This window comes from Macrotis lagotis, chromosome 8 (genome assembly GCF_037893015.1).
Source record: "Macrotis lagotis isolate mMagLag1 chromosome 8, bilby.v1.9.chrom.fasta, whole genome shotgun sequence".
In the NCBI taxonomy this organism is placed as follows: Eukaryota; Metazoa; Chordata; class Mammalia; order Peramelemorphia; family Peramelidae; genus Macrotis; species Macrotis lagotis.
This window is the reverse complement of record NC_133665.1, coordinates 30,793,474-30,813,816: the sequence shown is the minus strand read 5'-3', so window position 1 is coordinate 30,813,816 and position 20,343 is coordinate 30,793,474. Positions and strand designations below refer to the sequence as shown.

Sequence of the window (20,343 nt, the reverse complement as noted above, 5' to 3'; positions counted from 1 at the left end):
TTACAATCTAATTAAAGAAGTAGAAATCCATAAAAATTAATCATATAAAGAAGCATATGCTAAGTAACAAGCAGGCTGTTTAGTTGTTTTATAGTTCACAAAAACAAATTACTGAGCTGGGGCAGTTGAATAGGCAACATGGAAGTAATGAAATTTGAGTTAAGCTTCAAGCAGAGAGAACTTTAGGAGAAAGGCCTGAACGCAGCAACAACCAAGAGCCTATTAGATTGATAAGTTTGTCTGGGACAGTTTATAAGCAAAGGCAAGGGTCAGTTAGACTGTGTAGCCTTGAAGGCAGGCTGCTTGGACTTTGAGCTGTAGGCTGACTAAAGGAATTACTGAATGTGTGAAAGGAATGTGCTTTACACCAAATACTTGCGCAAACATTACAGCCTCTGTGACTTGGCTCACTGCTCCCTTTGCCAGAATATTTTCCTTTTATTGCCTGCCGAATTCCAAACTGATCTTTAAAACTTAACTCAAAAATGACAGCTCATTCAAGAGCTTATCCAGGGCAGCTAGGTAGCGCAGTGGATAAAGCACCAGCCCTGGAGTCAGGAGTACCTGGGTTCAAATCGGTGTCAGACACTTATTACCTAGCTGTGAGACCTTGGGCAAGCCACTTAATGCCGTTTGCCTTAAAAAAAAAAAGTTATCTGATACCCTATAGTAACTTTCTCACCCTGACCTCACAGCATTTTGTTTCAGAACTCTAATGCATTTTGGTTTAGTCATTTATTTGACAAATGGGTAGCTAGGTGGAGCAGTAGATAAAGCACCAGGCCTGGGTCCAGAGAACCAGAATTCCAATTCAGACTCTTACATTGGACACTTACTAGCTGTGTGACTTTGGGCAAGTCACCTGTTGACTGTCTCACATCCAGGACTATCTCCTTCAACTCTATTTTCACTCCACTCCATCCAACCCCTTAACTATCAAAGAAATCTTCCTAATGTTTGATCATGCTCGCCCCCCACACACACACACACACATCCCTAACATCAATAAACCACAATGGCATTTGGCACTGTATTTGGCATTTTAAGCCCTTCAAATCCTGGCCCTTTTTCTACCTTTTCAGTTTTCTTATATCTTAAGCTCCCCTCCCACCCCACCCCAACCTATACCCTCCCACATTCAGTGGCCCAGGTTTCCTTGCTTGTTCCTGTCATAGGTTGCTTCTTCCATCAACAGCTCCAAGTTTTCCCCACTGGCATTCCCCCTGGAATGCTCTCCTCCTCACGTCTGCACTCTATTGCTATCTTCAAGTTCCAGCTAAAAATCATGTTCTTCTGGAAAAAAGCCTTTCTCCTTCCTCCTTAGCATGGCTTCCCTCAGAGGGTATCTCCAATTTTGGGTGTCCACAGCTTGTTTATTACATGGTTGTTTGAATGTCTGGTCTTTGGATTAGTTGAGCTCCTTGAGGGAAAGGACTGTTTTTACTTTCTTTGTAGACCAGTGGTTTAGCAAAGTATCTGGCCTTGTTAGGTGCTTGATACATGCTGACAAGGTTGAATCATGTCTAAAGACTGGCTATTAGCTGTTGGTGGAGTTGTGAATTGATCCTTACCATTCTAGAGAGCAATATGGAACTATGCCCCCAAAACAATAAAACTTATCATACCCTTTGACCCAGCAATAACAATACTAGGCCTACATCCAGAAAAGATAAAAAATGGTAAAGTCCTACATATTCCAAAATACTCATAGCAGTTCTTTTTGTAGTGGTAAAGAACTGGAAATTGAAGGGATGCCTACCTATCAATAGGGGAATGGTTGAACAAGTTATGATATATGAGTGTTATGGAATGCTATTGTTCTATAAGAAATCATGAATGGTCAGACTCTAGAGAAGCATGGAATGAATTACAGAACCAAGAGAACATGGTACACATTAACAACAACATTGTGAGTTGATCAAGTTCCTCTCAGCAGCTCAGAGCTGGGAAGGACAACCCTGCAAGACCCAGTATGGACAATGCTATCCATATCCAGAAGAAAAACAAAATAAAGAAAAATCTACAGAATCTGAATGAACACTACATTCACTTTATTAAAATTTCTTTTTTTTTCTTTCCGATCTCATGATTTTCTTTTCCCTTGGTCCTAATTCTTCAGACAGAGTGATCTGCAAACATGCTAAACACAAATGTACAATATTCACCAGACTGCCACTGAAGGGAGGGGGGTGGGAAGGGTGGAAGGAAATTATGTAATTTATAAATATGTATGTGGATGATGCTGAAAAATTTTCATAACATACAATTCAAATAAAATATCAATTGGGGAAAGACGGAGCCAAGATGGCAACAGAAGAGCCTCTCTTAGATGCTCTATAATATTTCAAAAATCATAAAATAAGGACTCTCAGTTTAAGAGACAACCCACAGAGGGATCCAGTGAAGCAGTTCTCCAGACCAAGATAACCTGGAAAATAGTGAAAAGGCTCCACTGGAGGCCTGCCAGAGTAACCTGGAAAATAGCGAAAAGGCTCCACTGGAGGCCTGCCAGAGTAAAGTAATTCCAGCCTCCCAGAGGCAGCCCCAGGGCACCTGGGTGCCAAAGCTCACAGCAGTGGAGGCAGTTTCCTGACCTACACCCTGGGAAGCAGCAGGCACAACTTGGAAGGTCAGCAGGGGGACCTCTACCAGAGCAAGTGCATGAAAACCAGCCCTTAGGGCACTCAGCCAGCAGTGTGGCCCAGCACCGCAGATCCAGGAACAGAAGCAGGCAGAGCCAGTAAGCAAGAGCCCCCAGGCTACTGAGCCTTGAGTGCTGAGCATACCAAGGGTAGGGGAGTAGAGAGAGACTTCTGAGGTCTGTCTGTCCTCTGTACCTGGAACAGGACTCTGGAGCTCTGACCACATTCAGATCCTGATCAGTCTGTCCCCCCCACCTCAGCCTCGTGGCAGAGGGTTTCACTTGTGGTCCACAGACCAGGAGGGAAGACAGATCCTTGGGGTGGGGGGTGTCCCAATAATACTTTTTTTTTTTGCAAGGCAAATGGGGTTAAGTGGCTTGCCCAAGGCCATACAGGTGTCTGTGTCTGAGACCAGATCTGAACTTAGTTACTCCTGACTCCTGGGCCGGTGCTCTATCCACTGCACCACGTAGCCACCCCTTGTCCCAATAATACTCAAGAGCTCAGGAGGCAACCCAAAACCAGGGTAAATGAGTAAACAGAGAAAAAAGAGGAACACCATTGAAAAATACTCTATGATCCCAAGAAGGATCAAAATACTCAATCTGAAGATTGAGGAAGCACAAGCTCCTGCATCTAAAGACTGCAAGAAAAACAGGCTCAGGCTATGACAGAGCTCAAAAAAAGATTTTGAAAATCGAATAAGGGAGATAGAAGAAAAGTTGGGAAAAGAAATGAGAGCGATGCAGGAAAAACATGAAAAGAAGTCAGCAGTTTAGTCAAGGAGATCCAAAAGAATGCTGAAGAAAACAACATGTTAAAAACCAGCTTAGGTCAAATGGATATAACAGTTCAAAGTTATTGAGGAGAATGCTTTAAAAAGCTGAACTGGCCAGATAGAAAAGGAGATAAGAAAGCTCTCTGAGGAAAACAAATCCTTCAGATGTAGAATGGAGCTAAAGGAAGCTGATGACTATGAGAAGTCAAAACAAAATACTTCAAAACCAAAAGAATGAAAATGTGAAACATCTCATTGAAAAAACAACTGATCTGGAAAACAGATTCAGAAAAGATAATTTAAAAATTATTGGGATACCGAAAGTCATGATCAGGAAGAGTCTTGAACTCACTTTTAAAGAACTCCTACAGGAAAATTGCCCTGATATCCTAGAAGCAGAGGGTAACAGAAATTGAGAGAGTACACCAATCTCTCCCAGAGAGAGATAGATCCAAAACAAAACAACCCCCAGGAACAGTATAGCCAAGTTCCAGAACTCCCAAGTCAAAGAGAAAATATTACAAGCAGCCAGGACACCAGGACACAACTCAAATATCATGGAGCTGCAGTCAGGATCACAAAGGACTTAGCAGCAACTACATTGGAAGCTCGTAGGGCTTGGAATATAATATACCAGAAGGCAAAAGAGCTTAGAATGCAGCCAAGGATGAACTACCCAGCAAGGTTGAATGTCCTCTTCCAGGGAAAAAGATGGACTTTCAATGAACCAGGGGAATTTCAAATGTTCCTGTTGGAATGGCCAGAGCTGAACAGAAGGTTTGATCTTCAGATACAGGACTCAGGTGAAGCATGGAGATTGGAGAAGGGGAAAATATGAGGGACTTCATGATGATGAACTACATGTATTCCTGCAAAGAAAAATGACACTGATAATACTCATATGAACCTCAGTTAATAGAGCAGGTAGAGGGAGCTTTTATAGTTGAAGCACAGGAGAAAGCGAATTCGAAGATAAAATATGATGTAAAAATGGAGTCAATGGCTAAAAGGGAAATGTAATGGGAGTAAGAAAAAGGAGAGGTGGAATAGGCTAAGATATTTCACATAAGATTTTTCTTTATTACAATGAGCTATTGCAATGATATGGAAGGGGGGAGGCAAGGGGGAATGAGGGAACCTTTGCTCTCATCAAAGGTGGCTAGGAGAGGAAACAGCATATATACTCAATGGAGTATAAACATCTAGAGAAAGGAGAGGGGGGGGGACGGGGGAAGAGGGGGAAGATGTGAGTGATGGAGGAGAGGTTGGACCGTGGGGGAGAGTGGTCAGATATAACAATTTTCTTTTTTACTTCTTGCAAGGGGCTGGGATTAGATGACCTGTCCAGGACCACAGGTCCAGGTGGTTGCTGGGCCTTAGGCCCTCCTGGCCCCAGGGCCAGGGATCTGTCTGCTGTGCCACTCAGCTACCCTACAGCACATTTAAGATGAGGGACAGAGTGAAAGGAGAGAGAAAATGTAGTATATGGTAGTGGGGAAGTTCGAATGGAGGGAGTTACAATCAGCAATTGCAACAGAAGAAAAATATGGAAGTAGCTTTTGTGATGGACTTATCATAAAGAATGTGATCCACCCGCAACAGACCTTGAGGTGTTGGAACAACACAGGTTGACATTTATTATTATTATTATTATTTTACTTTATTTTTTTTTGCAGGGCAATGGGGTTGGGGTAACTTGCCCAGGGTCACACAACTGGATGATGGTTGGGTGTCCGGGGCCGGATTTGGGCTCGGGTGCTCCTGACTCCAGGGCTGGTGCTCTGTCCACTGCGCCACCTAGCTGTCCCTATTATTATTGCTGTTGTTTTTTTTATTTAAATTTTATTTTTTTTCCTCTTTAAAGGGTCTATTTTTGGGGGAGAGGGGGTATTATGTTTACTCTTAAGAATATTTTAGCAATGTATAAAAAAACATTTGTACAAAAATAAAAATGAATTTTAAAAACAATTATCTTCTATTAAGCCAGACAGTAAATAGATTTGCCGTTCTTCAAACTTAAAAAAAAAAAATCAATGGGGGAGGGAGACTATGGCTATTCTATATGGCTGTTGTTTTGGCAGTTTTGCAACTAAAGATACTCCCCTCAACGACCTAAACTTTGATTCATGGCAGTGGTTTTGGTAGAGAGCTTGCAGCTTGTCCTTCCCCAACCCTTTCATAGTCTCCCATGCCTTGGTTAATATCTAGTAAACATGCTGAGCTAGGTTATGGGGGGGAGGGGGAGAAGTGAGAAGGAGCTATTTCAACCTGTGTTTTTTACTCTATTCTTAAGATGATCTAAGTACTAGAGCAGGGCAGCTTAGGTGACTCAGAGTACACTGGGCCAAGTCAGAAGACCCAAATTTAAGTATGACACTCATTTAACTGTGTGACAGGGAAAACTGTTTATTTATTTCATACAGTGCAGTAAGAAATGGCAAAATATTTTGGCAAGAAAACCACATAATGGGGCACAAAAATTTGTATAACTAAACATCAGATCCACAAATGAAACCCTATTTCATGTAGTCACACAGGAAGGGTACCAAGCCAATGTCTGTTAGTGAAGTTTTGTCAGAATAAGAGTGAAATACAAATTTAATGTGGGAATCAAAATCCTATAAATTGGGGAAGGAGGGTTATTACCCCCTTGGCAAAACTAAAGAATGAAATCATTTTAAACTGAACAATCTCACTTCAGGAGTATGAGGAATTACATTTGGAACAACTATATTAACAGACTCATCACAATGTAACAGCAACATAAAAAGGAGTGTCATTTACTAAGCTAAAGCTAACAAAAAAAAAAAAAAACAGAATTCAGTTTTGAAAAAGGATTGAAAAAACTAACTAATCTGAACTTTTTGTTTTAATAGAAAACTAAATTGTTGCTCTAAATAAGTTGGGTCTCACCCAAGATCACACAGTTGGTAAATAGCAGTTTCCCTTATAAAACCCAGATTTCCTAACCCTATCCAGTTGCAATCAAGTTCTAATGGAGTATTCAATTTATGGCCAGGGAGATTTTTCAAAAAGAGGGAAAAGTACGTGGAAAACTTTAAAATAAGCTTGATTGTCCTTACTGCTTTTTTTTTTTTTGCAGGGGATAGGGATGGGAGAATTAAAGTCATCCTTTCTCACAAAATAAAGAAGCAAGACAAATGAAGTGTAAAAGCTAGAGATTTATTGTTATTTTGTGATTAATAAATTGTCAAATTGGCTATGACACTTTCCCACAACTAAATACCACCATTCACCAGTACAGAAGTTGGTACTTAACGATATTGAGGAACAAGGCAGAAAGAGCAGACATGTGAATATCATTGCTATCTCAACTTAACACTCTTTGTGCCTATGTACTGCACATTATTCCCACTAAGGAAAAGTGTCTGAACAGATTAATGGGGCAATATGGCCTCCACAACCTTTTTTGTAGCAAGCAGTTACAGAAGTAATAGAATTGAACTTCCCTTGATTTTATTGGTCTGCACCCATGTTAACTTGAACATATTTCAGTTTTTTAAAACTATACACAAGGGAAAAAAAACTGACCTAAGAGAATACTGAACTCGTTAGTCAAATAAATGTATGACTAACTTCTAGGTCATCTTTGAATTGGTCCTAAAGGAATGTACCACCCTTAACAGTTTGAGAATTAGGCAAATAGGAGTTCTCTGGAAGAAAGGCTGTATAAAGAAAAGACAAATGTTCTTACTGTATAGTTAGAACAGCTCTTGATCTTTCAACTGTAAATTATATTTCTATACTATGCAATATCCATTTCAATTCAAATAAGATTCTTGGTTACCAGGCATAATCCTGGACCAATTTGGAGGCAGATTTCCTCCAAAATGTCTCCTTTTCTGAGCCTCTGAAAAGCAAATGTTCAACTAGTCTTATCGAACTACCAAAACACTTCGGAAACAAGTGGCTCACAAATCATTTTTAATTCATTTATTACCTGTGCACAAGAGTAGCTGATAAACCCAAAAGAAAGTTTTATTTTTACATGGTGGTTAAAAGTAATTGAAATATCACAACACTTTCAGTGAAAGTAACATTTCTAATTACAAATCATAATGCATGTTAGAATCGCTATAATAAAGCTGAAAAGCCTTAGGCAAAAGCACTTTCTGGGAATAATACAGTGCTTCTTCAGTCTGCACAAAGACTAAAAGGTAATTTACAGTTGATCTGTGAATGTCAAGACAATGTTACAATGTAGTTTTCTGTACAATTAAATGTATACTTAAAGAGCTAATCAAGATCAGCATTTTTACTATATTTTAAATGAAGTTGCCTAAACAGCACTTTTGCTGAGATGTTTATCAAAGTTGCTGTAAGATTCTACACAATTAGGGAAATATCTGTTTTCATATTTAATTGTTCTCTTACTTTTGGTTGCAAATGTCCTGCTGTTTTTCTATTGCAATGGATATTTCTCAAAATGCACAGGTTTCAGATGTGCATACTGTATTTTATACAAATGAAGCAAAAATGTTCATTAAGTCGTATAAATCTTACAGCACTCTGCTAGCAAAAATACATGCCTAAGTCACAATACGCGATATTGTACCACAAATTATAGCATCAAATAATTTGTTTCTTTTCAATACTTTTTATTCTACATAAATTACTACCATAGACTAATGTTTAAAAAGCAAATAAATTGGACAGTTGCAGGACAAAACCTGTTCACCCAACTGTAAAAGCTGATATTTGTTTCCAAAAATCACAATAAATGCAGAACAAAGAGGAAGTGTTTGATGCATGCAACACCTTTGAGTGAAAAAGCATTGATTCCCACTGTTGGAAAAAAAAACCTACTGCACTCCACCTTAAAATGCATTGCATTGGTTTAGTTTTTAACAGGACAGAATTCCAAGAGTTAAAATGAAATAAAGCAGGTATTTTAAAGATTTAAGAGCCGTTATCAAAAATAAATTACATTTTTTCAAGATACAGAAATGTTGCTATGATGGCTGGGAGCCCAGTAGCCTTTCGATGGCTGCATTGATATCTCCTCCTGTTGCTATGAGAGCTTGTAAATTTGCTTCACGGTTTAAGAAACCCATTGCGCTGAGCTGTTCCAGTTGCTGTTGAAATCTGACTTCTGGATTTTGTAACTGCTAGGGAAAAAAAGTTAGCAATTTACCAAAGGGAAAAAAATCCTTTGATTTAATAACTCTACTACTTAAAATTGCAAATTCCATTAATGCCCCAAGAAAAGATGCTTTTTTAAAAAAATGGTATTTGAACAAATTTCATTTAAATAAGTTTCAGTAAAAAGTAGCTTTAAAAAAAAAAGACCTTTGTTAACTAATTGGTATATATTTGGTGTGTGTATATATATATATATATATATATATCACAATAGTAGTAGAGGCCCAAGGAGTTCATTTTAAAAATGGCTGATGTCTTTCTCTGTGTCTCTCTCTCACATACTCTCTCCTTGCTCACACATATCAAACTCTCTCACTCAGTCCATTTAATGATCATAAACCAGTAAGAACACCTAACACCAACGAACCATCTTGCACATCAGGGATGGAGAAGACTAGAAATATTAAAAATTTCAGCAATATGTAAAACACTGTTACACTGAATTTCATATGAACATTAACTTTCATGCTATACTGAAATTTGAGCATATTAAATATTAATAAAATCAACAGCATGGAGAAATCACCTATTATTTGGCAGGCACTGTGTTAGGCAATTAAGATTCAAGTATAAAGTATGAAACAATAACTACTCACATTTCAATGAGCAAGAAAACTATATATATATATATACATGCATGTATGCACATATGTATACATTTGTGTGTATATGTATACATATATGTAATGTGTGTATATAAGAAAAAACACAATAAATGCAAATTGCTATACCTTAAAAGTGAGTATTCAAAACCTCTTAATAAAAATTTTTTACAATATGTTAAATACATATTTCTAAAACTCTGAATTGAAAAAAATTCCAAGAAAATTTTGTATAGTCAGTAGATCAGCACCCTCGTCTTTACGTATGAAAATCCAAAGTCCTTTGGTGAGTATTTCAGAATTTTACAAATTCTCTATATGACTACGTTTTTAAGTAATAAGATTAATAGGCATAAATTCCCAGAAACTTTTCTTCAATTGAGTTATGTTTAAAATGTAGGTCAAAAACCAGTGTTTAATAATATCAACTTTAATAAACCAGGATCTATATCAACTTTAATAAACCAGGATCTAGAGGTGTTTTAGATACAATTACAACCGAAAACTATTCTTTATTATGCTAACAAAATATTCTTGAAATGCTGACTTTCACTGTAAAGTTTTTGAAATTTGGTACTAACACAACATAGTTTTGGAAAAACAAGAAAGCAGTATTACCTGAGGGTTTGCCCCAGCAAGAGCTTGTAACATTTGTTGAATAAACTGTTGGTGTCCAGGTTCTGTAGTGCCTGTTGACGAACTTGTGTTTTCACTAGGTGCCGAACTAGACACATTAGTTCCTGTAGAGCTTCCAGTGTTTCCCAATCCTCCCAGGCCAGGAGTAAACCTGAGAAAATCATATAAAATAAAAGTCATGTAGCCTAAACAAAGATCTGATGATTCACCATTATCTTTAAATAGGGGTACTGGCATTATATGGCTTTTTAAAAGATTCAATTTCTATTAAAGACACAGAATTTCAGAATTGGAAGAACCTTAAGGGATCATCTAGTTTCCTTAAAGAGAAGTTTCCTTTACAACACCATCTATACAAACAAGGCTACTTCACTTTTGATTAGCTCTGTTAAGTCAGTTTTTTCCTTGTACTGAACCTAAATCTGCCTCACACTAAGCAGAATAAGTATAATTCCATTTTCACATTAAGACAATCCTTCATAACCTCCCTGAAGTCTTCTCTCAGGTATCCCTAAATCTTCAAAATGATGCTTCCATGGAATGTAGTACATCCACCAATTTGGACATTATTCTTCCTTTCACATAACCTACAAAGATCTCTTTTTAAGTTATGTCACCCTGTTGACTCAAATTGAATTTTCTTTTACTGCACTTTGAGTCTAGTCAACAAAGTGTTAAATGTACCTAACATCAAAGGCCAACAGAACTGCTTTAAGTAGCTTACTCTCAGTCTGAAAATGCTTTGATAATTATAGGTCAAGGATCAGGGTGAAAAATATTTAAAAATTATTCTCCAATAATCTTACCCTGGTATGAGCCCCGGTGCTTCTGTTGCTAATGTCTGTAGACCCTGCTGAATCTGTAATAGGGCCTGCATCGCTCTAGGATTGGACATTGCTGATAGTGTGTCAGGATTCTGCATCTAAGTAAACAAGAGAAAGAAATCCAATATTAACAACGTGAATCAAAATAAGTAAAGACAGATTTTAGAGTCTTCTTTAGCCTGATTTAAAATTATGAATAACTGTTTTTCTCTATCACACAATCTATTAGACAGTAAAACTACAACCCAATTGATCAAATTATTAATCCATCCAGTTCTCAATGTAACACTATAGAAGCTAAACAGACTATTCTAAAAGACTGTACCTCTAAAAGGAAATCTCTTTTTTGAAAAAAGAAAAAAGCAAACATGCTGAAAAATAATAACAATTATAGGTCACATTATGGTTCTCTGTGTCAAATTCGGAGAAAAGCAATCAAAGTTCAGACTAAGACAGGACTCTTAAAATCTTGATCACCAACTCTATTATGTCCAAGGATAAAGCAGTATGGCATGGTTTCCTCCTTCAATACAAAGGCAGTAGCCACTAACTGGCAGTCTTTGCAAAATTCTGTAGTCAAAAAAATTGGTGACCAATCTTTTAGTGAGGAGATAACTACACAAATATAACTTTCATCTAATTAATTCCAAGTTTGTGAGGAAACATATTCCTTTGTCACATAGGCATTACATGTTAGATAATCTGACAAACCAATGAGAGAATAATTCTTTTCTATTACAGCATGGTAGAATTACTGTAATTATTAAATAAATTTAAAGTTAGAAGACTTTGCTGAAGGGTTACGAAGGCAATGAAGTGTAAAGGTTTTATGATATTAGTAAAACCTCCAGTATGTGGAAGCACTCAAAAACAAACTACCTCCATCTCTTCAGAGTTTAAAGATTTTAAGAAAAATTAAGCAAAGAGACCTGTTTGCCACAATGAGAAATGATTCAAATTAGCAATGATCAAATCCTATAGTGTTTTGCTATCTGCCAGAAAAGAAATAACCATAGTTGTGATGAACTTTTTCTAGAAAATCACTGAGAGATAGTTGCTGCAGACAGCTAGCTTACTCACTTGCTGGAGGAAAGTTGGAAGCTGCTGTCTCATTTGTTCTTGAAGCTGAGGATTTCCAGCAAATAGGGGATTATTTAGCATCATCTATGGGGCAAGTATGCAAACAATGTAACTAGAAATATTTGAAAGAAGTAATGGACCTTATTAAGTATAATTTATTCCCCAAAGTCTATGGTGGGGTTTAGAAAGATGGCTGAATTTGTGTATGACAATAATTTCCTCAAATTGAGTCTCTTAATTCAATAGGGTTTTCTCTCAATTATTTAATTTTTAAAGGATGAGAATAGTGACTATGGCAATAGTATGTAATTCCTTCCAAGGTTAATTCCTTGAACATTTTTTGGGGACCAACTATTTGCATTAGGTTGTTGAAAAAGGGCTGCAATTAAATGTACAAGATGACCTTTATAAAGGTCAAAAGGAAATCTAACCATTAAGCAATCAGGTCTCCAGAAAAAGGCTCAAAATTCTAAACTTTTCCTTTGGAATAAGCCTTACATCGGAGATGAGGGAATTAGTACTGCTATAATTTTCAGGCAACTAACATATATATAGGATGCACAACTAAAATAATACACATGTGAAGTTTTGAGAAAGCACAAACTTCTATCACTTCATTAATGGAAAAATTGGTTTTAAAGTCAACCAGTAAGAATTTATTGAGATCTTATCCCTTTGGGAAAATAAGAAATGATCCTTATCACGGAGTAAAATTACAGATTTAAGGCTGATAAAGGAAGTAAAAATCATTAAGTTCAACCCCTTTGTTTCACAGATAAAGAACCTAAGGCAGGGGTTAAGTGACTTGCCCAAGGTCACTCTGGCAATAATCTACAAAGCCCAAGTTTGAACCCCTAACCCTTTGTCTCCAAGTTCAGCAATCTTTCCATTTTATTACCCCTGCAACAACAGAGCTTAAAATAAGATTTATTTTAGCAATCCCTAAAGGACTCCCTAAAGGAATAAAGATCTATTTCACCTTTGCTACCACAAAACTAAAAGAGAACATGCTATCTTATGTAAGTTCAGTGGATGTGCTGGGAACATTTGTAAATATCTCTGACCAGAGATGTTTAAAATCAAAGCAAAGCCATACCAACATTTTCCCTCTTCCTTTATCAAAAACACTCAACTAACCAAAAAGAGCTACTTCTCTTACTGTTACAGTTGTGATCATACAATACATCAATACATGTGTAACCTATAAACTTACTATTTAATTTTACTTAATATATTGATGAGATTCTCTTCCCACTAACACTTCAGGATATACATCATTTAAATGACATTTAAGTTGAAAAACTATTTTATACACCTAATTTAGACTATTCAAGAAAGGTACATCTAATTTTCTATAACTTAAACAAAATGTTAGCTTGCTAGATTAGAAATAAAAAGAAACAAATTGTATGAGAACAATGGACAAAGAAATTTATCTTACTATTTAAAACAGGTTATTATTATAAAGTAGACTAACAATCACTTAATGACGTAAGATAAAAAGACTTATTTTCACTTTATTTCCCTTGAAACCACACTGGCTGCAAAAGACAAAGGAGTTTGGTCATGTATTAAATGTCAGGTTTTACATAACGACATGTTAAAATACCATACTATTTTTCCAATACTTGATTAAGCATGATTTTAGAATCACAAAGACAGAAGTACTCTTTATACTACATACAGATATAAAATTTAATCTCCCCTTTAAAAAACTTCAATATTCTAAATTTAACTAGTCAAAAATGATTCCCAACCAAGGTATAGGAATGATCCCAGTCACTTGTATTTAGCAATTTTACCCCCCAATGAAATTTTTTATTGGGGGGGGGGGAGTGGCAGGCCACGGGCACAGAGCAATGGGGTTATGTGACTAGCCCAAGGTCACACAGGTAGTTGGTTAGGTGTCTGAGGTCGAATATGAACTCATGTCCTCCTGACTTGAGAGCCAGTGTTCTAGTCATTGTGCCATATAGCTGTACCAGAAATAATTAAAAAAAAAAAAGTTTGGCAGGCAAAGATGAAGGTTATACCAAAATTCTCTATTAAAAATTCTTTCAAAATTATCTTTTGAGGGCAATAAAAATGTGCATGCCCTTTGCTCTAGCAATACCACTACTGGGTCTATACCCTGAAGAGATCACGAAAAAAAGTAAAAACATCACTTGTACAAAAATATTCATAGCTCTGTGGTGGCAAAGAATTGGAAATTGAGTGAATATCCATCAATTGGGAAATAACTGAACAAATTGTGGTATATGTTCGTTATGGAACACTATTGTTCTATTAGAAACCAGGAGGGATGGGAATTCAGAGGAGCCTGGAAGGATTTACATGAACTGATGCTGAATGAGATGAGTACAACCAGAAGAACACTGTATACCCTAACAGCAACATGGGGGTGATGATCAACCTTAATGGACTTGCTCATTCTTATCAGTACAACAATCAGGAACAATTTGGGGGTATCTTTGATGGGAGATTACCATCTGTATCCAGGGAAAGAATTGTGGAGTTTGAACAAAGACCAAATTAATTTTTTTAAAAAAATTATCATATTATGTAATTTTGCTTATCTCATATTTTATTTTTTTTCCTTAAGGACTTTTCTCTCAAAACATTGGATCAATGTATAGCATGGAAACAATGTAAAGACTAACAGATTGCCTTCTGTGGAGGGTGGGGATGGGGGAGGGAAGCGAGATTAGGGGGAAAATTTTAAAATTCAAAAATAAATTAATTTTAAAAATTAGCCTTTGATCATTACAACTGAACAGAAATATCAAAAAGCCAAATAAATCACGAATGCCATCTCTTAGATTACACACACACTTATTGCTTCATATTACTGGTGGCCTAGTACCACATCAGGTTTAAAAACAAACCAAAAATGGGTATGGTCTTTGATTAAAATTGAAAAAAGAGGATGGGGGCGGCTAGACCGACCCTGGAGTCAGGAGAACCTAGGTTCAAACCCGGTCTCAAACACAATAATTAATTACCTAGCTGTGTGGCCTTGGGCAAGCCACTTAACCCTATCTGCCTTGCAAAAACCTAAAAAAAAAAAAAAAAAAAAAAAGGATGGGTGGAGACTAGAACACAACCATTTTTAGTATTAAGAATAAAAAGTAATGGATCAAAAATCTTTAAGTTTATTTTTTGCAAGGAAATAGTGGCTTGTCCTAGGTCACACAGCTTAAGTGTTTGAGGCTGGATTTGAACTCGGGTCTTCCTGGCTTCAGGGTCAGCACAACCTAGCTGCCCCAATCTTCAAGTTTCTAAAGGGCTCTTCTCACTGCCTCATATTCCATGGATAGGTGTACATATTCTCTCTTTTCATTCTTGTTCCACCCAGTTGTTAGCTCTTTAGAAACCAGAAGAAGTTACTGAAATTCGGTAAAACTATTTTACCTATGGGCAAAAGCCTTAGGATCAAATTTGTGAAAATTTTCAAATAAAAGGATTCATAGTACTTTTTTGTTTTTGCCAGGATAAGAAAGACATGTTTAGGCTACATTTCTACCATTCTTAATGACTAGTTTAGAAGATGACATCTATCTCTAAATCTAAATGACACAATATGTAGCAGAATTTCAAATTCAAAAATTTTGGCTAAATAACAATCACAAAATAAATTTCACTGAAGCATGAAAAACACATTTCCAATTTAATCATTAGGTGCCTATTTCCTCCAACCTGAGCATACCACTAATTCAAAACTTTAGTAAAACCCACACAGGTCTCATTTCAAGAAGAAATTTACTGCTTTAATCATACATAAAGTACTTGATGGAAGATAAAAGGAAAGATACATTTTAACAATATGTACCCCCCCCTTAGTTACATCTTATACTGATAGAAGTCTATTCATGCAACAAGGAACTTCTAGAACATACCTGTGCAGCAAGATCAGGATTCTGGCTTAGTGACTGCATCATGCTCCTCATGTAGGGTGCTGATAACATGTTTTGCATAAGCTGTGGATTTTCAGTTATCTGTTGCAATAAGCTCTGCATTCCTGGTGTGTTGAACATGCCAGCTTCAAATAAAATTTTGAAAAAATTTTTCTAAGGGAAACCCACCAAATTCTAGTACAATTAGAATTATCTAAATATGTCGATGTTTAACTATGGCACTTTAAAAGATTCTTTCATATTTAAAGCATGTAAATATATAAATGTGTAATGTAGGTATCAAAAGAATATGGCAATCATGAATGAGAAATTAAGAAGGGTTATAAAGTGGAAAAAGTGGACATGAATTCAAATCTTGCTTTAGCCACCTACTTTTTCTTTTTCTTTAATTGTTTTTTTTAAAGTTCTAATATTTTATTTGTTTCTCCAACTACATGCAATGGTAATTTTTACCAATTTTTTTGGGGGGGAGTGGGTTCATTTTTGCCCCTCCTCACTTCCTTTCTTCCTCCCTCATCCTGACAGAAAGTAATCTGATATACTTTGCCACCTGGTTGATTTTGGCCAAGTCCCTTAATCATTCAGTCTCAGTGTACTCATCTGTGAAAATGAAGACTGACTCAATAGCCTCAAAAGTCCCTCATAGCTCTAAAAAATGTGATCCTATGACTATTGCTTTAATATAAGCAATCATCTCACTATAATATTCAGTACACTATAATGTCATTAAAAAGAAAGACAAAGCAATATTTCCTCTGTAAAAGGTGAAGTATGAGACAATATTTTAAATACTAAGACTACATATTTAGAAATATGTGGTACTACTACTGTCAAAATGTTCAACCATCATAAAACTGTTATGATTTTTGTCAATAACATTAAAGAATGGGCATTAACATTTGCTTTGTCACTACAAAGGACCATAGGACTTCTACATTTGGTCTACACAGCTAAAACCTACAATGTGTTTTCTTCACATGAGAATGTGCACTCTCTGAGAGCAAGTATAGTCTTATTTCTCTATCATTTGGTTTAACATAGTGCTTTGCACTTAGTAAAGTCCATAATACTTAATTCATTCAACCATTTGTAGACAAAATTCTATAAAGTGCAGGTAGTGAAACTTGAAAGTAATTATCACATTCATTTTCATAAAATTACTTAGCTTATGTCTTATCTCCCTTAAGTTCCTATAAAGCATGAACCAAGTTCTTATTTATCTTTACATTTTAGCTATCAAGTACAGTTCAGTCCCTAACCTAGTACTGTACAACCTATCAGTCTGTGTATGTATGTATGTGGGTGTACACTTGTTTTCAGTCAAAAACCTGATTTTTTCACAAGTATAGGAAATTCCCAATGACACTTCTATCAATGTCACCAACTCTTCTTCAAGTTAAAAGTTTAGAGGAATTGCCTAAAATACTGAAAAATTAAATGTCATTCCCCCCACCCCACCCCCATCAAAGTCACATAGCCATTTAGGAGGCTGCATGAGAAAGAAAAGATCAACTAGTCCTGGAGTCAAAGGACCTCAATTTAAAAACATATCTCTGACTCCTATGGTAATCCTGGGCTAAAGTCACATCATTTTCCTGGGTTTCAATTTCCTCAACTGTCAAATGAAAGGATTAGACTATGTGGATTCAAAGCTTCTACCCTTGTTTTCACTGTATGCTCTTATATTTCAGGGGTTGGCACTTATAGGTCTTCTCTACAAGGTCAAATCTATTCAACTGGGACACCATACTCTCTTCTCTACTAAGCAGAATCTTATGTTAGTTGACTCAATGAACTGGAGCAAAACTGGCAGCACCTCCCTAAAACCTAAAATTTTTAGGAATGCCTTTTTTTATACCTCCTCCATTCATTTTCTTTCTTGCTGGGAAACCTGTCATATAAATGTTTTAGGACATGATGTTCTCCAGAATTTAAATGTTCTATTCACACAGAATTAAACCTACAAAAGGATCCTTACTACTCACCTGCCTTGGTACATTCTAGACCTAAATTAAGCTTCAGCCCCCGGATATTATGAGACACTGAATTAAATCCCATTCCTATTTAGCCAAGTGGCATTAAAATATTTCTAGGAAAATGCAAAGAATAATCTTATCTTCTACAGGAGCAGATGTCTAAAAGCAGATGATTAAATTGGCAAGGATCCTAATGACTACCATAAATTTGGTCACTTCTTTCATCATCAGGTTCTCCACATAACTGAGTACAGCATGTTTTCCCATAGATCACAAAAGATAGGAGAGATAAGATAATGCAGAAAATGCAACACAAATTTCAGCATCTACCGGACTGCACATAGTGATATTGAAAAAATTAAAACATAACATTGTGTTCTTAGGTAATTATCACTCTATTTTACAAGAGCTTTCAAAATGAAGCTATTTAAAATGAAATAAATAGAAGGAAAATAAAGTGGGGAAAAAGAAAAATCTTTGCATCATTTTAATATTTAAAAGTTGAAAAGTAAAAAACACAAGCTCAAATTGAACTTACCTCCCACTCCAGGTCCCAGATTTGGCATAGTGTTACTTTGTCCAGTAGAGTTATTAGTGCTACTGCTAACATTGCTACCAGTGCCACCAACATTGCTGGTAGTATTACTGCTGGTTGTTGAACTCTGGGTACCAGACTGTGGAGCCCATGGGTTAGGTAAAGGATCTCTATTCTCTGTACGGGAAGGCTGACTTCCTTCACCTGAGGGTGAATTGCTCACCAGTGAAGCAAATGGGTTACCACCAAACTGTAGCAGGAACAAAGGGAAAAAAATATAAGAATCATCAAGTTTAAGCTAAACCTCTGCTTTAAATGCTATTGCCAAGTCCTATAAAAAATAACCTTATGAAATATACCTCACCTCAGTCACACAATATCTGAAATAAGTAGGACAAAGTTTATGAAATTTGAGAATCTGCTTCTCACCTGTTCTTGTGCTGCATTCAACATTGGTTCCTGAATATCAGTGTACATACGCCGCAAAGCATTGTATCCACCTGGTATACTTTCAAGATTACTCAAGGCTCTGTCTTGATTTCTCATCATTTCCTGCATCATTGCTGGATTCCTTGCAAGTTCTAGTGTCTTCAAGTAAAAGATTGTTACAACTCACTAAAAAAAATCTACTGAGGTACATATGGATAAAACTACTTTATTTCTATTAATTTTCATGGTTAATTTAACAAATTTTTCTAAGTCAATTATGGTTGAAAAATCATTTTTTTTTTCAATGTCTCACTTTAAAGAATTCATATTAGGTCTACTTATCTACATTGGTAAAGAAAAGAGGGTTTCTAGAGAAAGGAATGATGCATGCTGATGAAATCAACAATATTCACCTGTCAAAACACTCTTTAAATCTATAAGAATTCTCCAGATATACACACACATATCCATAAACATAAACCCTTAAATGTAATTCTTTTGAATGGCATTAAGTAGACCAAAAAGAATTTAACATACTTGTCTCATTATATCTGGATTGTTAATCATATGACTAATCTCTGGATTTCGTTGAATTAACTGCTGCATTTGAGGATTGGCCATAATTAACTGTCTCATCAAGTCAGGATTTGAAAGCATGCTCTGAACAAAGGGATTTTCCATAATCTGGACCATCATTTCCGGGTTGGACATGAGTTGCCGCTGCATCTGACTTTGTAGTTCAGAGAAGTTGGATGTATTCAAGCCCAAGCTACTCAGACCTGCAAGACCTCCAAGGCCACCTAAGAGCAAAGGGAGGAAAGCATAAATACAAAATCAGAACTCTAGTTTTGATTTTTAAAGCTAGTTCATGTTCTTCTTTAAGGTTTTCTTGTGGTCTCCAAATACTGAGATCTAATGTACTTTATAAGCCATCTAAAAAGAAATTTGTTCTCTTTAGTAATTTGCTACATGTATTGATTTAGCCAATACTGATGGATGAATTCTGTAAAAGATAAACAATTACCATATTTCCCCATGTATAAGATGCTCCCATGTATAAGACACAGCTTCATTTTGGGGCCCAAAATTTGAAAAAGAAATGTATTATTGAATTGAATATTGAACTTGTATGAATTTTATGATGAATAAAACTCGTTCATAAAATTCATACAACTCCTCATCACTGTCAAAACTCCCATCCATTAGTTTGTCCTCATCTGTATTTGATGACAGAATCACTGTCTCAGGAGAGGTTCTGACTGCTCTCCTGCCTGTGCTCTGGTCTGTGGTTGACTACAAGCATTCCCTGGGCAAGTTTGGTGTGTAGATGAAGCACCAATTGTGTCCTCCTTTGAAATCAGTAACTTCTTTTTCATCAACAATTCTTCTTGTCTCATGCTGAACCATCTTTGTGGACACAGAAATTCCAACTGCCTTTTGCTGAATCCATCTCCTCAATTCCTTCTCTACATCAGGCCATTTGGCTGACTTGCCTCTCATGGCCTTCTTCAGCTGGGTATTTTTAGTAGGGTTTAGTCTTCCCATGGCCAGTTTTGGATTGTTTTCTCAGTTGGAAGACACCAAACTGATGTTCAGCAGCATGATTTCCATTCAATTTTACAAATTGGATCATTTTGAACTTGAATTCAATTTGAATCTTTTCTGAGCCATTTCTGGGCAAAACATGGCAAAACATCACCTAATAATATACTGGTAACAAATTCGAAAAGATGAGTGCAAAGACAAGTGTGGGAAAACTGGGAA

The 20,343-nt window shown here is 36.4% G+C and overlaps 1 protein-coding gene across 2 annotated transcripts in view; it reads right to left on the bottom strand.

Annotated features, from left to right (window-relative positions):
- Window positions 1-6,582: 6,582 nt before the first annotated feature.
- The window catches only part of UBQLN1 (ubiquilin 1), a 60,939-nt gene continuing 47,178 nt past the window's right edge, over window positions 6,583-20,343 (bottom strand). The window contains exons 4-11 of one of the 2 annotated variants that reach the window (XM_074196646.1): window positions 19,117-19,379; window positions 18,580-18,738; window positions 18,154-18,400; window positions 15,622-15,764; window positions 11,726-11,809; window positions 10,628-10,743; window positions 9,804-9,972; window positions 6,583-8,549 (exon numbers count right to left, since the gene is read on the bottom strand). In XM_074196646.1, the coding sequence (XP_074052747.1) occupies window positions 8,394-8,549; window positions 9,804-9,972; window positions 10,628-10,743; window positions 11,726-11,809; window positions 15,622-15,764; window positions 18,154-18,400; window positions 18,580-18,738; window positions 19,117-19,379 (1,337 nt within the window). In that variant the 3' untranslated portion in view covers window positions 6,583-8,393. The remainder of the gene's footprint in view (window positions 8,550-9,803; window positions 9,973-10,627; window positions 10,744-11,725; window positions 11,810-15,621; window positions 15,765-18,153; window positions 18,401-18,579; window positions 18,739-19,116; window positions 19,380-20,343) is intronic. The other variant, XM_074196647.1, reaches the window with a different exon arrangement.